The sequence below is a fragment of the Eretmochelys imbricata genome, chromosome 10 (assembly GCF_965152235.1).
Source record: "Eretmochelys imbricata isolate rEreImb1 chromosome 10, rEreImb1.hap1, whole genome shotgun sequence".
NCBI classification, from domain to species: Eukaryota; Metazoa; Chordata; order Testudines; family Cheloniidae; genus Eretmochelys; species Eretmochelys imbricata.
In genome coordinates, this window is record NC_135581.1 from 17,890,964 (window position 1) to 17,905,233 (window position 14,270).

The following is a 14,270-nucleotide window of genomic DNA, read 5'->3' on the forward strand; positions in this document are numbered from 1 at the left end:
TTCCACCTGATTAAGGAACATAGACTGTATTTTACAAAATGAAATAAAACAGAGGTTAGGGTATGTTCTGACATTCTTTTTCTCTTAGGTCTGTGACCAAATGGCTTGATTCTGATCTCACTCCAGTTTTACACTGATGTATCTCTACTGAATTCAGTAGAACCTGTGTTAGAAAATCTTCATTCAAATTATGAATGGCTGTTCGACCGTGTTCCTGTCCTTTATTAATTATTTGTTAATAGGGTTTTTTCATACAAATTTTTGGGGGGTTGGCTGTTCCTCGTGCAAATATCTGTATTTACACGCATACAAAATTATCCATCATTTTTTGTTATTTATAATTCATTATTCTGTTTTAAAACTTTCAATCATCCAATCAGGGAGCTGACGCAATACCATGTCGCAGAGGTGACCAATCACACAGCCCAATTAACAGATGACTAGCAAATATTGAAGGTGATCAGTACTCAAGTAATCCATTCGTTCCAAGTTGTTCATCCAAACTAATAACAAATAAATTTGCAGAAATCTGAATTGGTTCATGACTGAGTCATTTGAAAAAGGGGAATAACTTCATCAGATCATTTATTCATAATGAATAATTCAACTAGCTCTAATATATTTAAGAGCACTATTTTATTATTTCCATGCTGATACTCTATAAATCTGACAAAAACATGAACTAGGGGAAAGATGCAGTATCCACTGAAAAAGTTGAAAAGCTGGTGCTTAGGTTGTTTGATGAGACAGTGAATTGAAAGCTCTTACCAAGTACAAATGTAACCCCTAGCATTTCTTATGCATGAAACAACTAAAAATCATCCCACAGAGGTGAATTGCCAAAGCTTATATCATCAGATCATACCCTCCCCCACCCTCCGAAAAGTAGCAAGCAAAACGGGGATAAAATTATAGAAATTTTAAGTATGTAACTTTCAAGATCAAAGTGCTTGCAAGGACGTCTTGCAACTTATTCAGCACGGGGTGTAGTTTCATTTCTCCAGCCCCTGTCATCTGCTCAACCTTGGCGGTAGTTCAAAGAAAAGAAAAGAAAAAAGGAAAAAGAGGGAAGAAATATGTTCCATATGAGGACAATATAAAGTTCACTTGGGAGCTGTGATCTGAGCACTCCTCCTGGGCTTCCAACCCAAGATCTTCATTCTTTGGCCATCAGGGACGTACCTTGCCTATGATATTGCACTTGTTAGAATGCTTCAGTTGAAGATCAGCAATTGACCAGCTATTCTTTAAGGTATGTGATGCTATTTCAGCTTTGGGGTGTCATCTCTATAGTGTAGTAACATGCCTATGCCTATGCCTGTGAATATGGCTAGGTCCATTCCTTGCTGGCTTAATTCTTCCTGACACTGTCTTTCTTAAACTTTGCTTTCTTCAGATTTTCATGTCGCCCTTTTATTATACCAGGGATTTATTCTTTGCCTGTTCAGTCAGGAGGAGGCAGTCGCTATGAAGATCCTAGGGGCACTGGTGACTTTGTTGCTCCTGGGGGAAGCGGTGTCTCAAAGCAAACGTAATTCCAAAGCTCACATGAAGACTCCTGCCCAGAATCGAAAGGGCCCTAACCCCAGTGGGGAACTGGAGCACACTGCTGGTGAGGAACACGTCTCTGTGGGAGTTCTTCCTCCTGTGGAAGATGCCTTGGCACCACAGCTCAGAAGCACCTCACTTGCTTCTTGGCATGCTCAGAAGGCACCCAAGGACATGAAACTTTTCTTTCTGAAGAACCCCCTGGTCACCTGCAATGATGGGACAACAGCTGGGTAATGATCACATCAGAACTCTCCTGCTTTTCACAAACAGTGTAACAGGAAAAAATAGTCTGATGTGTGTTTACTTTCCTTCTCCACCATTTGCAGGTATTACTTAAGGGAGCACAAAGGGAGCAAGAGATGGATCATATTCTTAGAAGGTACAGTAGGAAATGACAATGCACTAATGAGGCAAGGAATTGTGAAGAAAAGTTGGGCTTGATTCTGAACGCACATTCATCCATCAGTGTAACTCCAGTAATTTCAGTGGAGTTACTTCTGATTTACACCAGCGTGAGATGAGAATAAAGACCCAGCTTTTAGAGTGTCAAGAATCAAAGATGACTTTGACTGAATGGTATAGTCAAAATAAATTTTAATTCAATCAGATGAGATATGAAGATTTTAAGACAATCTTCTTGCTCCCATTCAGGTGGCTGGTGCTGTTATAATAAAGAAACGTGTGATACCAGATATAAAAATATCCGTCGCTTAATGAGCTCATCTGAGTGGCCTCAAACAAAGAAAGGTACTCGCTGCAATTGCTGTATTATTCCTTCTTTCACATGGCTCTGTGAAAAGATAAGGGGATGGATTCTGCTCTCAACTAAACAGCTGCAAGTCTGGAATGACTCCACGGAAGTGAGTGGAGTTACTCTGGGTTTATGCTGACTCTGAGCAGAGAGGAAAATCAGGCTTTATGTTCCTGACCGTGATTTCAGAAGGTAACTCCTATAATTGTGATACATAAGGACTATATTTCCATTGGAAGCCGGTAAAGAATCCTCCTTGTGGGGAGGCCTCTGAAGAAGCCTTCATGACAGAGGTTAGGTTTTAGGTGGGATTTGAAGGAGGAGAGGGAGTGTGTTTTCAGCAGGTCAGGTATGGGCATGTTCCAAGCACAAGGGGGAGGAGAGGGAGGCATAAAAGAAGGCCGAAAACTGAGTGGAAGAAGGAGACAAAGTGTTTGATCCTGCCAGCTGCTGAGCACTATGGCAAAACACTTCAACACCGGCTTCACTTTAAGGTTGTGAGTGGGTCTGTTGAGGTACAGTAAGATGGTATTACGCACATGCTTAAGTGCTTTCCTGGCTCGGGTCAGAGTGTGCAGCCAAAGGGAGCAGATAGGAGAAATGCTGGAGAGAAGCATAAGGAATAGGCAGATGTTGTGAGAAGAGTGGTGGAGCCTGAACTTTATGTGGAATGAGAGGGACGGCCTCGGAATACTTGGTCCTGCCTCAGCACAGGGGGATGGACTAGATGGCCTATTGAGGTCCCTTCCAGCACTACGCTTCTGTGATTCTAGAGGGAGAGGGTGACATGGGTGGGTGACAGCCTGGGAAGAAGGTGAGACAGGAGGGGATACTGTGAGATCCTTACAGGGATTATGCCTGGCTCTCGAAGCTGAGAAAGCTGCTGCTCTTGGTCTGGTTTTCTGAGACCGTGTCTCGTACAACATGTCTCTTTTGTGTTGTGTGTCTGTGACTCTAGGGACAGGCATTTTGTCTGCCCAGATGGAGGAGAGCCCTCACTGGTGGAACGCCAATGCAGTGTAAGGACCTTCTCAGGCACTGTACTACCACTTACATTTCACAGCAGCTCCTGGCCAGTTACTACTCTGACTGCTCATTACAAATAACACCGAGTGACACCTTCTGTGCTCTCTGGGTAACTGTGTGGCTCCTCTTGAAAGGACTGCGAGGTGCTAAAGTAAGGAGGGTTGGAGCTGCCACAGCTGGAGGGTGGGGTTATGTAATGTAATCTAATCTCGTGTAATCTAATCTCGCATCACTCATGGGGCAAAGCCATGGATCAGTGGTTCTCAGCCTTTTCCATACAGGGACCCCCTTGCCATCTAGCTAGGATCTAGCCAAAACCCCTCTCTCATTTAGCAACATGGGAAAGGCAAGGTGGTAGTGACTCCCTCATGCTTATTTGTACCTGTATGCTGGGAACTTCTGTCCAAAATAATCCCAATGCTGAGTAGGTGATGTGGTGGGAAAGGAGTAGGAGTTTCTCCGGTCTATTCAGGTGCTTTCTGATGAGCATAACTGTGTGCCTTTCCTTTGCTACCTCTGCCTAGGTTTGTACCTTACTGCTCGAGTGATATCTGGAGTGGATCTTTGCCCAAGTCACAGCAAGGTAGGCAGCTATATTTATGCTGCTCCCCAATTCTAGTAGATCCTTTGACACAGTCAGTGTTAACTCAGACTTTTTCTTCTAGCAGACTATGCCTTCATGGGATCACTAATTATCCAGGAGGTGATTAAAGACCTGGTTCCTAAGGGAATTAAGCAAGCTAAATTGGTCCTGCTTGCTGGGGCGAGGTAAGGATGGGCCTAGAGCTGTGAGAGTGCCAAAGTGAGAAGTTCTCAAAACCCTTCTTAGTAGTGTCGTTAACTGCTTGTGCTTCTGTGGTACCCCAAGGCCCTAACCGAGATCAGGGCCCCTTTGTGCTAGGCACTGAACAAACACATGGTAAGAGACAAGAGCTTACAATCTAAATAGACCAGACAGACAGGAAACAGAGGTACAAAGAGTTGAAGTGACTTGCCCGAGGTCACACAGCAGATCAGTGGCAGAGGTGGGAATAGAACGTAGTCTCCAGAGTCGTGGACCAGCGCCCTGCCCACTGGACAACACTATCTTTCGGAGCACACTACCATTGCAAACATGCTCTGTACTAAATCTTGGGCTAGCAAGGCCTCAGTTGAATCTGTCGAGGAAGGTTGCTTTTACTTATTTCTCATATAAAAATGACAACAGATGACACAGTAATGCTCCAAACCACTACAACTTACAGCCGCAGTCGGTTCCGGAGTACTGCGCTGGCTCCATACTGCAGTGTTTTCTGTGTAAGGGATGTGCTCTGTATTGAGTGGCCCCATTGCTCTCGGGGCCTGCTCCACAGTCCACTGAAGTCGATGCAAAGACTGAAAAGCTGTGGCACTTGAAACTGGAGCAGGGGCCTGACTGTTGAAATCAATGGGAGGCAGGGCACATTCAGGCCATTAGAACCCAATCACAGTGGGCACTGACTGCTCTTGGTCTCTGCAGAGAGGTTATGGAGTGAATGGGCACGAAGCCTTAGATAGTCCTTTTTGCCCAAGTCTGTAGCACGTTGACAAGGCCGTGTGGGGAAGCTGGAGCCACTGCTGCCTAGACAGCATCCGTTCTGCAGAGGAGCAAAGGGTGCTGGTGTCCAGGGCTGTCTATTGAGGGCTAGACAGTTTTAGCAAAACTAACTAAATAAAAGCAGAGGGAATAAAGGAGGCAACACCTGCACCTCCCTTAGCTTTCCAGTTAACTTCAAATATTTCTGTCCAAAAGCCCTTTGTTCCCACTCCATCTCTGGTGAGAACAGTTAGCAGCAGGTGAGATTACAATGATAGTGGGCTTTAAAGTGACTACAATGCACTGCTTCCATTTCCTGTATTTGCCGCAGAAAGTGCTGGCAAAGAGTGCCGGAAACACAAGCAGGGCTCCGTCTGGGGTCCCAGATAACTGATGCCTTTCTTCTCTTCAGTGCTGGTGGGACTGGTGTGCTACTGAACCTGGAGAGGGTGGTGGCCCTTCTGGAGGAGCTGGAGGCTGAGGCAGTCCAGGTCAGAGGACTTGTTGACTCTGGCTGGTTCCTGGACATTAAACATCCAAGGCAATCTGATTGTTCAGATGCTGCCTCTTGTGCCCCAGTGGGTGCAATCAAGAAAGGACTCAGGTACTTGAGACTGTGGGTTGTAACCTTGGGGTGTTTTTTGCTATGTCTGCAAAATTTGTGCCCGTAAAATGATTCAAATATGAGTTCTTGCACCTCTGGCTACCTGATCTGCACCTTCGGTCAGGTAGTGAGGGGCACAAGCACTTGGACTGGCACCTGGAATTAAACTGTGCGTGTAAATCTTGCAGCTTCATCTTGCAACCCCAAAAGGGAAAATAACCTGCTGCAAATGTATCTCTCTGTGAAGCTCTTATAGACAAGCTGATCATTATCATGAACTGAAAGTTACCCGGCTTTACTGGCTATCACAGCACTTTCAGGAAGAAAACAGGCATTGCTATGTTCAAAAGAAGAGAGCTTCCCTCGGACTGAACAATATGCCATGTATTCCTTATGCTGGATGTATTGTGTTCTTCTCACATGAACAATTGGTTTTAGACACATAGCTTTTATTTTATCTTTTTTTTTTAAACATATTAGTTTAAGGTAACACCACCTTTCTCTTTCCCACTAACGTTTTCTGGCCATGGCTTTTTAGGATGTGGAATGGAATCCTTCCAGAAAAATGTAAACAGCAGTTCAAGAGAGTTAACGAGTGGCAATGCTTCCTTGGATATAGGTTGTATTCATCCTTGAAATGTAAGTTCATCTTCTCTCAGCATTTGACTCTGATCCTGCACTGACTTTAATTGGGGCTGGATTCTCAGAGGTGCTCAGCATCCAGCAGCTCCCATGATGCATAGTGGGAGTTGAACATTTCTGAAGCTCTTTGGGGCTGGGACCATATTTTTGTTCTGGGTTTGTACAGTGCCTAGAACAATGAGAGTCTGGTCTATGAATGGGCTCCTGGGCACTAGCGTAATCAGCATTAGCCTCTAGCTACTGGTGTTTTTTTGGAGCTGCAGGATCTGGCCCTGTATGCTAATGTCAATTACTGACTTAATCTACAATTTTCTAGGGTGCCTTTCTTTCTTTTGCAGCTCCAGTTTTTGTGGTTCAGTGGCTGTTCGATGAGGAGCAGCTGAAATTAGAAAATATCCATCTTGGAAGTCAGCTCCTAACAGAAAATCAGTGGAACTACCTACAAAACCTTGGGCGAGAACTTAGGAACTCATTGCGTGATGTCCCGTCAGTATGCTACTTTGTGTTGAATAAATACCAAAGGTTGACCATCACAGGGGGGCAACTGAAGACAGAATTTGGTCTTATAAAATAAAATGAGGTTACATATGCTCACCATCTAATACACTCCTGCTAATTACTGAGCCTGCAGAAATGTAATATTCGTTTGATGAGCTAATCTGTGCATCAACTGTTAGCATTCCATGATAGTGTTACAACTGAATAGTAACTGACAACCACTGGACTACTTGTGCCATAAGACTTGTCTACATGATGGGGTAATACATTCTATGGGTGATTTCTAAAGTGCATTGACGTGTTGTCCATTAATTGATCTGTAGACCCTTCTGGTGCACTTTAACCTTTAGTGCACACCAGCAGTGTCTACATGGACCAATTCATGCCCAACATGTTAATGTGCTTTAAAAAGCACACCCCCATGGAGCACATTACCCCACTGTGTAGACAAGACCTAAAAAAGTACTACTCAAAGGGGCTGATCCTCAGCTAGTGTAAATAGTGCAGGGTTCAAATAGTTTAGGGTTCAAAAAAGAACTAGATAAGTTCATGGAGGATAAGTCCATCAATGGCTATTAGCCAGGATGGGCCGGGATGGTGTCTCTAGCCTCTGTTTGCCAGAAGCTGGGAATGGGCGACAGGGGATGGATCACTTGATGGTTGCCTGTTCTGTTCATTCCCTCTAGGGCACCTGGCATTGGCCACTGTCAGAAGACAGGATACTGGGCTAGATGGACCTTTGATCAGACCCAGTATGGCCGTTCTTATGTTCTTATGTAGTTCTAGTTTCACAGAGCTCTGACAATTTACACCAGATGAGAACCTGGCTCTCTGTGACCAAGGTTATCACAGTCCTGTTCACAGAAGTCAATGGCAGTGGGCTGGTCCCTTTAAAGTCCTATATAAATATAAGAAAGGATGTTTTCCCTAGGATGTGCAGAGGGTATTTTGTGTCACTTGTCCGTCACTTGTCTGTGTTTCCCTTTCCCACAGAGCTGTGTTTGCACCTGCATGCCTGTCTCACACGCTGATTACAAAAAGGTGAGCAAAGATGCCTTCTTCATTTCCTTGCCCTACTAGATGTCACCTAAGTGGATTAAATGTCTGTTCATCTTTCAAGTATTAGGTCATGTTAGTTCTCAGCGTGACTCTGTCTAACAAATATTGTCTGGCTACACACATCTTCAGCGCTTCCCTCAGTCTGCTGCCCCTTTATGTGCTGCCTGCAGGAATCTCATTGCTTAGGTAGATTTCTGCAGCTGTTTAGCAAAATGAAACAAATCAGTGCTGAGGCATTACAATCCTGCAAATTCTTATGGCTCGGCTAGTGCTTATGGTCATGATAGTCCAATTACTCCAATGGGTCTACTCAAGTATTAAGTGCTGTGCCCAATTGTGGTTGCAGGTTTGGGCTCCAAGTTAATATTCCTATTAATATGAATTATTTAATAATAATCGGCGAAGGAAAATCAGAACAAGAAGTCTCTCTCTTGAGCTAGCCCCATCTCTATTGGTTATTTGTCAATGTAATCACTTTTCAGTAATCATCTTCCTCCTCTTCTTATATTGTAGCTACTGGCTGGGATTTCAAGTGAAGGGCATTTCTTTGGCCAGAGCCTTGCAGTGCTGGGAGAAGAGCCTTCAAGACAGCAATAAAGCCACAAAGATCCCCATGAGAAGTTGTCCCTTCCATCTGATTGATAACTGTCCATGGCCCCATTGCAACCCCACCTGCTCAGTTCTGCATGACCACGGCACAGGCCAAGAAGTCAACTTCATGCAGACTTCATTCAGGATGCGACCTGATGTCCACAGGAAAGCTCAGGAGCTCAAATCAGACCCCAGTCAACTGGGAATGCTCAGCAATGGTGGCTAATGCATAAGCTTGACATCCCTGTGGGTTAATTGTAGCTCAGTGTCAAACAATGCTGAGGCTGAGCAAAAGTCAAGGGTTTCCGTAGAGTTTAGGCACGTATGGGGATGTTCGTGTTCTGCCAGTCACCTGGTTGTAATGACTGATGTTTATGTCAATCTTACCTTGCACTGCTGCTGTTTCAATCATGTGAACTCACAGCCTCATTTTTACTCCACTGCGTCTGACATAAGCCGCAGCACGGTTTGGAGACCGCTACACATTTTAGGGGTTTTTTTTTGTTTTTTTTTTTTTGGGGGGGGGGGGGCAAACAGGGATGATTGTTGAACAATCTTCATTCACTTCCCTTTACACTCTGACTGAATACCACCAGATGACTGGGGGATTAGCTGAGTCGAGTCTTCATTTTGCATGATAACCTAAGAAAGTCTGATTTCCTGTTTTCATTTTAACTCCATTTGCTGCCTATTAATAAAATGAAGAGTATGAACAAAATATTGATCAAGCTTTGAAGGGCTTTGACTCATTAGGATGAATTACTCTCAGGCAGACTGATCCCTCCTGTAGAAAAGCCCAGGAGAGCGGGCCGTTCAGACTGTGCAGTTTCTCCACTCTGTTCCCCCACGTTGGCCAATCAAGGAAGGAGGTTTGCCTTCTTGTGAAATGAATACGGGACTCCCCCCACAGATGCAGAGAGCCACACAGAGTGGAGATGATGCACACAAGGCCACCACGGCTTTCCACATGGGTGATTGCATGGTGGGATGCTCTATCCCTCTACCCCAGCTCCTGGACTGCACAGCTTTATTTGCGCCATACTCCCAGGACTTGCCCTGGAAACCCTCCCTAACAATAAGTGTGTGTGGGCTCATAACACAGAGGGGCTTTGTAACAAAATAAATGCAGCCAGAGTCTACTACGATACAGGTGTGTCTTACTGAAGCTCCTTCCTCAGTAACTTTTGTGTAACGCACACACCTGGGTGTGGTGTTCTGTCCTATCGACTGGCACCAAGACCACTTAAAGAGATAGATAAAATGAGTTTGCTTTACAGCCTTAGCCAACAGGGAGTTGGCTTTTAACTCATGTGGTAGAGACTCATGCACAAAGAGCTCAAGAGGTCCCCGCTTTGATACCGGGGTCTGTCAGCGTTACATTTGCATCCCTCTTAACTTTTCCCAGTGCAGGATTTCCCTCTAATAGGAACTTTTTGCCCAGCACGCCTTTCTGAGCTTGGCCCTTTAAATTTGTTAGAGCCAACCAGCTGCAGCCCCACAGTGGCCATTTTGCAAATGGCTGTTGATTGGTGTAGCATCATCTCTTCTAGCTGGTCAGTGCTCTGGGTTCCTGTTGTGTTATTCCTCCAGTTCTTTCTTGTTCCTGAGAAGAATGGCACTTCATTACAGATGCATCAGATCTCTCACAGATTCCTTGTGGGGCTTTGATGATGGGGAGAATAATGGCCTATCCCCATCCCTGCTACTGGCCTTTCCCCTTCTGAGCTGGGGAAGCTCTTGTATTTCTGTACTCTAACCTCCCAGCCACTTTTAACTGTTTAGTGTTGTATGTGCCAGGGTCACATTAATGCCATTGACTTTCTAGGCCCATTTATTCCACCAAAATTAATGCAACAGATCCTGGGAGCGGGCTAACCTGTGTGTAGCTCTTGGGGTGAGATCTGGCTCTCTGCACGTTTTGCCGAGTGCTTAATTTGTGCCAGGGCTTGACAGGGCTAAGCCCCGGCACCTCTAGGCTTTGCACCTCTGGGCTTGCTGCATCAGTTATGAAAATAAAAAAACCTACTTGAGCCCCAGCGCCCCTTGCATTACAAATTGAGCTTGGGTTTCACCCCAGGGTTTGTTTAAAGTTGGGTGCTTTATGTCTGTGGGATCATGGTTAAAACCTTTGGAGAAGAATCTTACAATAGTTCAGTTTTGTTATTAACACTGAATGACTTATTTGGTGAGGCATTGCTCCCTAGTTGTTAACTCACCAGGTTATTTATTGTAAGATGCTCAGTCAAATTGCATTAGACTGTTCACACTTTTGACTTACAGTATTTCACATTTTCTCCTGCAAGTTGCTGAGTGCCCCTTACAGGGAGTACAGTGACTTCAACGCCTGTTGACTCCAGTTAGGAGCTGAGGATGTGCAGTACCTTTCAGGACTGGGCCCTTACTGATGCAGTCAGATTTCATGAGCCATTACTGTGAGTGAGGTTTCCCAGATGGGAGAAAGTTTCTTATATAAACTAAATGCTATCTGCTCCACTGGAATGAGTGAAATTCATATGGCTGTTTAGAGGTCCTTTATTTATGTATATTTAAGATGTTATCATTTTGATATTTAAGCAGATATTAATGGTGTGAACTCTAGTGTAGTATGTTTGATGTTAAGAGAAACCATCAAAGGTTTGGTTTGTACCAGATTATCAGTAAAGATTCATTTTGATGGAAGTCCATGCCAAAGACTGTGTGATCCTACAGATTATTATATAGTTAAGGGCCGCAGTTTCTAGAAGTGGCGAAAGAGTCCCATTGGGGAACAAAAATGGGCACAAAGCATAGGCTCACACTCAAGGGGTTTCCAAAGGGGTGTGTTAAAAGCACCCCAGACTGCCTGCACCTGGGGTACAGCTGGACTGTAGGGATGGAGCTGGTTACTCCCCAGGGATTTTCATGAGTGCAGGCTGTCTCTGAGACAACTGAGCAGAACTCAGACCCCATGCCCTTGCCCCCGCAAGCAGCCACACCAGACCAAGGGGCAATAGAAAATCATAACTTTACACTGTTTTTTAAAACACATCTGGGAAAAGTTGGGGCTCCATCTGCATGGCACGGTAGAAGGAACACCACTCCCCCTGGTGGGTCATCGGCAGCAGGAATCAGACCTAAGGCCTCTGTGGTCACTGTCATAGGCTGTAGAGTCTTGTAGAGTCTTGTATGTGACCCAGCTACTGCTAGACAGGGACAGAGCACTGCTCTAGGTGGGTGTGGGTTACATAAAAGTCCAAATTACACGCGGTCCAAACCACCAGACAGACAGACACACAGATGAGGGCTCCCTAGAAAACACTTCTGCCACTGGGGGCTGTCCAGATGGTTTGGACCTAGCAGAATGAGTGTTTCCATATGTCCTGAGCAAGGGAGCACAGGACAGAGGCATCAATGAGGACACATAGCATAGCTTCCTCCCCAAACATCCCCAAGGAAATTCATTTACCTCCCCAGCTGCCCCCAGCCTTCCCCTTCCCCATGTGGAGCCACAAATCCCCAAAGGTCCATGGGAGGAAGGAGGGCAGGGGCGAAAGTGCTGGGCATTGTGTGGGGGAGTGATGCGGTATCTATGCACTGGGACCAGGACTGTACCACTGCCAAAGATGGCACCTAGAAGGGAATACATGGAGAAAACAGTTAGCTTAGCAACCGTGAAGAACCGTGAGCGGGGAAATAAGAACCAGGAGGGGGAGACAAACACAGCACCCATTTTTTGTAGAAAAATTTCCCTACAGGCTTGAACAGTGCCGCCTAGAGATGCTGGTGCCCACCCCAGTGTGCCCTGGGGCACTATGCCCAGAGGCGGGTAGGCAGCTGCCAACTCCTGGCTCATTGCTCTGATAGACCTTTCCATGAGAGGGTGTTGCTGGGGGTGCAGGGCTCAAGGCTCCTTGTGAAGGACAGGCCATAGGAGGCAGGCTATGGGAGAAACCGGTCATGCGAGGAGGAGCCTGTTTACCCGCCAGACCCCTGGCAATATACAGTGACCCCAGGAGCTGGGCAAGGCAGTACTATGAAGAGCCCCAGTTCCTGAGATGTGTGAGCAGGCACCTTCGAGGGCCAGTGCATGGATAGTATGAAGCCGTGGATAGGGTCCCAAAGGGGTAGCAACAGTGAGATGCTTGCTAATCTGGGGCTGCCTGGGGCTGAGTCCTGTACCTTTGAGGGTGAGCTGCAATGTTTAAAATGTTACACTGGCTTCAAGGGCTCTCCAGCTTCCCCTGGGACCCAGGGAAGCTAGTGTAACCCCAAATGATTTTCATGCCCTCAGGATGCCCTACAGATCCCCTGATGGTGTTGGTCTTGTTTTGAATCCTGCATGACTGTATTTGAATGTGAACAGTGGAAACTCCCCTAAATTCTCTCCAGTGTGGTCTAGTGGGCCGGGCTCCGAACTAAGGCTCAAGAAACTTATGTTCTATTCCTGGCCCTGCCATTGCCATGCTGCTGGGTGACCTTAGGCAAGTCAGTCATCTCTGTGCCTCAGTTTCCCCACTTGTGAAATAGGGATAATGTCTTTGTAAAATGCTTGGAAATCTACAGGTAAAAGATGGTATCCACATTTAAGTGGTGGTGTTATCTAGTTCATCCTGGATTGGTCCACCATCCAGAATGGGTGTGTCAATGTCTCACGCCCCCTGAGGGTGCCCTTCTTCTTTTGTTTTTTCTTGGCTTTCCCAGTCCCACTGCTATGTTCAGAATCATCCCCATGTCTCTGCTCCTGCCTAGCATCTCCTGCCCTTGATGTATGAGCCATGCCGCTGGGTGTTGTTCTTGAACTCGGTTTGTCAGCATCTGAGGCTGCTTCCCTATTATGTAATAACCGAAGTTGCTACCCCTCTTAATGCTCCTGTGACTCCGCTGTACAAGTGAGTTTATTTGTAATTGACTAATGCATAAAGACATTTCTAGCCCATAGGAACAAGCTGGGCTACAGTAAAAGCATGACTGGCCTATACCAGTTGTGCATTTGAAGCCAGTTAGCAGTGCTTGTATAAGCACAAAGCATGGGGCTTGATGGCCAGTGCTACACTATTGTTTGGTCTCTCCAAGTGAGACTTGCTAACTGTGCCAGCAGACAAGCTCTGTGAGCAGAGCGACTGGAGAGCGGTGCCCAAGCTGGACAGAGTGAAGACTTTCCACCAGACGGCGCTCCCCTCTTGGCAAATAGACTTCACGTCTCACAACTGCTGTGTGAGAAGAAAACCATGCAGTGCACAGGGCTGAGTGGTGGTGTTGACTTCTGGAGAGATCCTGTGATGATAATACACTGACACTTCTTTGAAGGAGCACGCGGTGGTGGGGAGGAGATAACTGGTGTCTGTGTTGGGAACACTGGGGCATGGCCACTAGGTAACTTGAGGGGATGGAAGACCACGAGTGTCGATGAAGCCCCCTTGCACTAGGCCCCGGTGTCCTTGGCCCCCCCTTCTGCCTGGAGGCACTCGCAGCAGCTCAAGGACTCGGTTAGTGATTTAGGGTCAGCAGTAAAAACATTAAATAAAGAGGTACAGCAGCTCAGGACGTTTTCCCTCCAAAACAGGCTGGCTTTGGACTATCTCTTGGCATCCCAAGGAGGGGTTTGTGCCCTCATCGGGCCCCGATGTTGTGTATATGTAAATGATAGCAGTTATGAGATCTGTGAAAAGGTGGTACAGGCTAAGGCCCATGCCCAAGCCGAAGCACAGGTTGCCTATACTGCCCCAGAGAACGATTGGTTGCAAACCTTGTTTTCAGGCTGGGGTTTGTCATCTTGGCTTGGTGGTTTATTTAGCCTGCTATTGAAAATTCTCTTTCCTGTATTGCTTGTATTACTGGTATTATGCTGTGCAGTATCATGTGTCAGGGCCCTTTTGCAAAAGTTAATAAGTCATTCTCTTCAGGGCTATCACAAAGTGCTTATGCAAAGTCATATTGTAAAGAAATAAGTAGCCCAAGTGAGAAAACTCAGAGCCAAGGCTGTTGAATGTTCTCAAAGGGGGGAGTTGTTGGGA

The 14,270-nt window shown here is 46.0% G+C and overlaps 1 protein-coding gene across 1 annotated transcript; it reads left to right on the forward strand.

Annotated features, from left to right (window-relative positions):
• Positions 1 to 1,387: 1,387 nt before the first annotated feature.
• Positions 1,388 to 8,762, forward strand: LOC144271209 (palmitoleoyl-protein carboxylesterase notum2-like). Its single transcript, XM_077828398.1, has 11 exons — positions 1,388 to 1,781; positions 1,878 to 1,930; positions 2,203 to 2,298; positions 3,261 to 3,321; positions 3,853 to 3,911; positions 3,994 to 4,096; positions 5,296 to 5,487; positions 6,026 to 6,126; positions 6,468 to 6,615; positions 7,621 to 7,668; positions 8,200 to 8,762. The coding sequence occupies exons 1-11, from the start codon at positions 1,468 to 1,470 to the stop codon at positions 8,501 to 8,503; spliced, it is 1,479 nt and encodes a 492-aa protein (XP_077684524.1). The 5' UTR covers positions 1,388 to 1,467; the 3' UTR covers positions 8,504 to 8,762.
• Positions 8,763 to 14,270: the final 5,508 nt, after the last annotated feature.

Excerpts from the sequence above, each read along its gene's own strand:
- LOC144271209 (XM_077828398.1), top strand. The coding sequence starts at position 1,468 with ATGAAGATCCTAGGGGCACTGGTGACTTTGTTGCTCCTGGGGGAAGCG. Across the intron at positions 5,488-6,025 it reads GCAATCAAGAAAGGACTCAG|GATGTGGAATGGAATCCTTC; the intron begins GTACTTGAGACT and ends ATGGCTTTTTAG. Across the intron at positions 6,127-6,467 it reads GTTGTATTCATCCTTGAAAT|CTCCAGTTTTTGTGGTTCAG; the intron begins GTAAGTTCATCT and ends TTTCTTTTGCAG.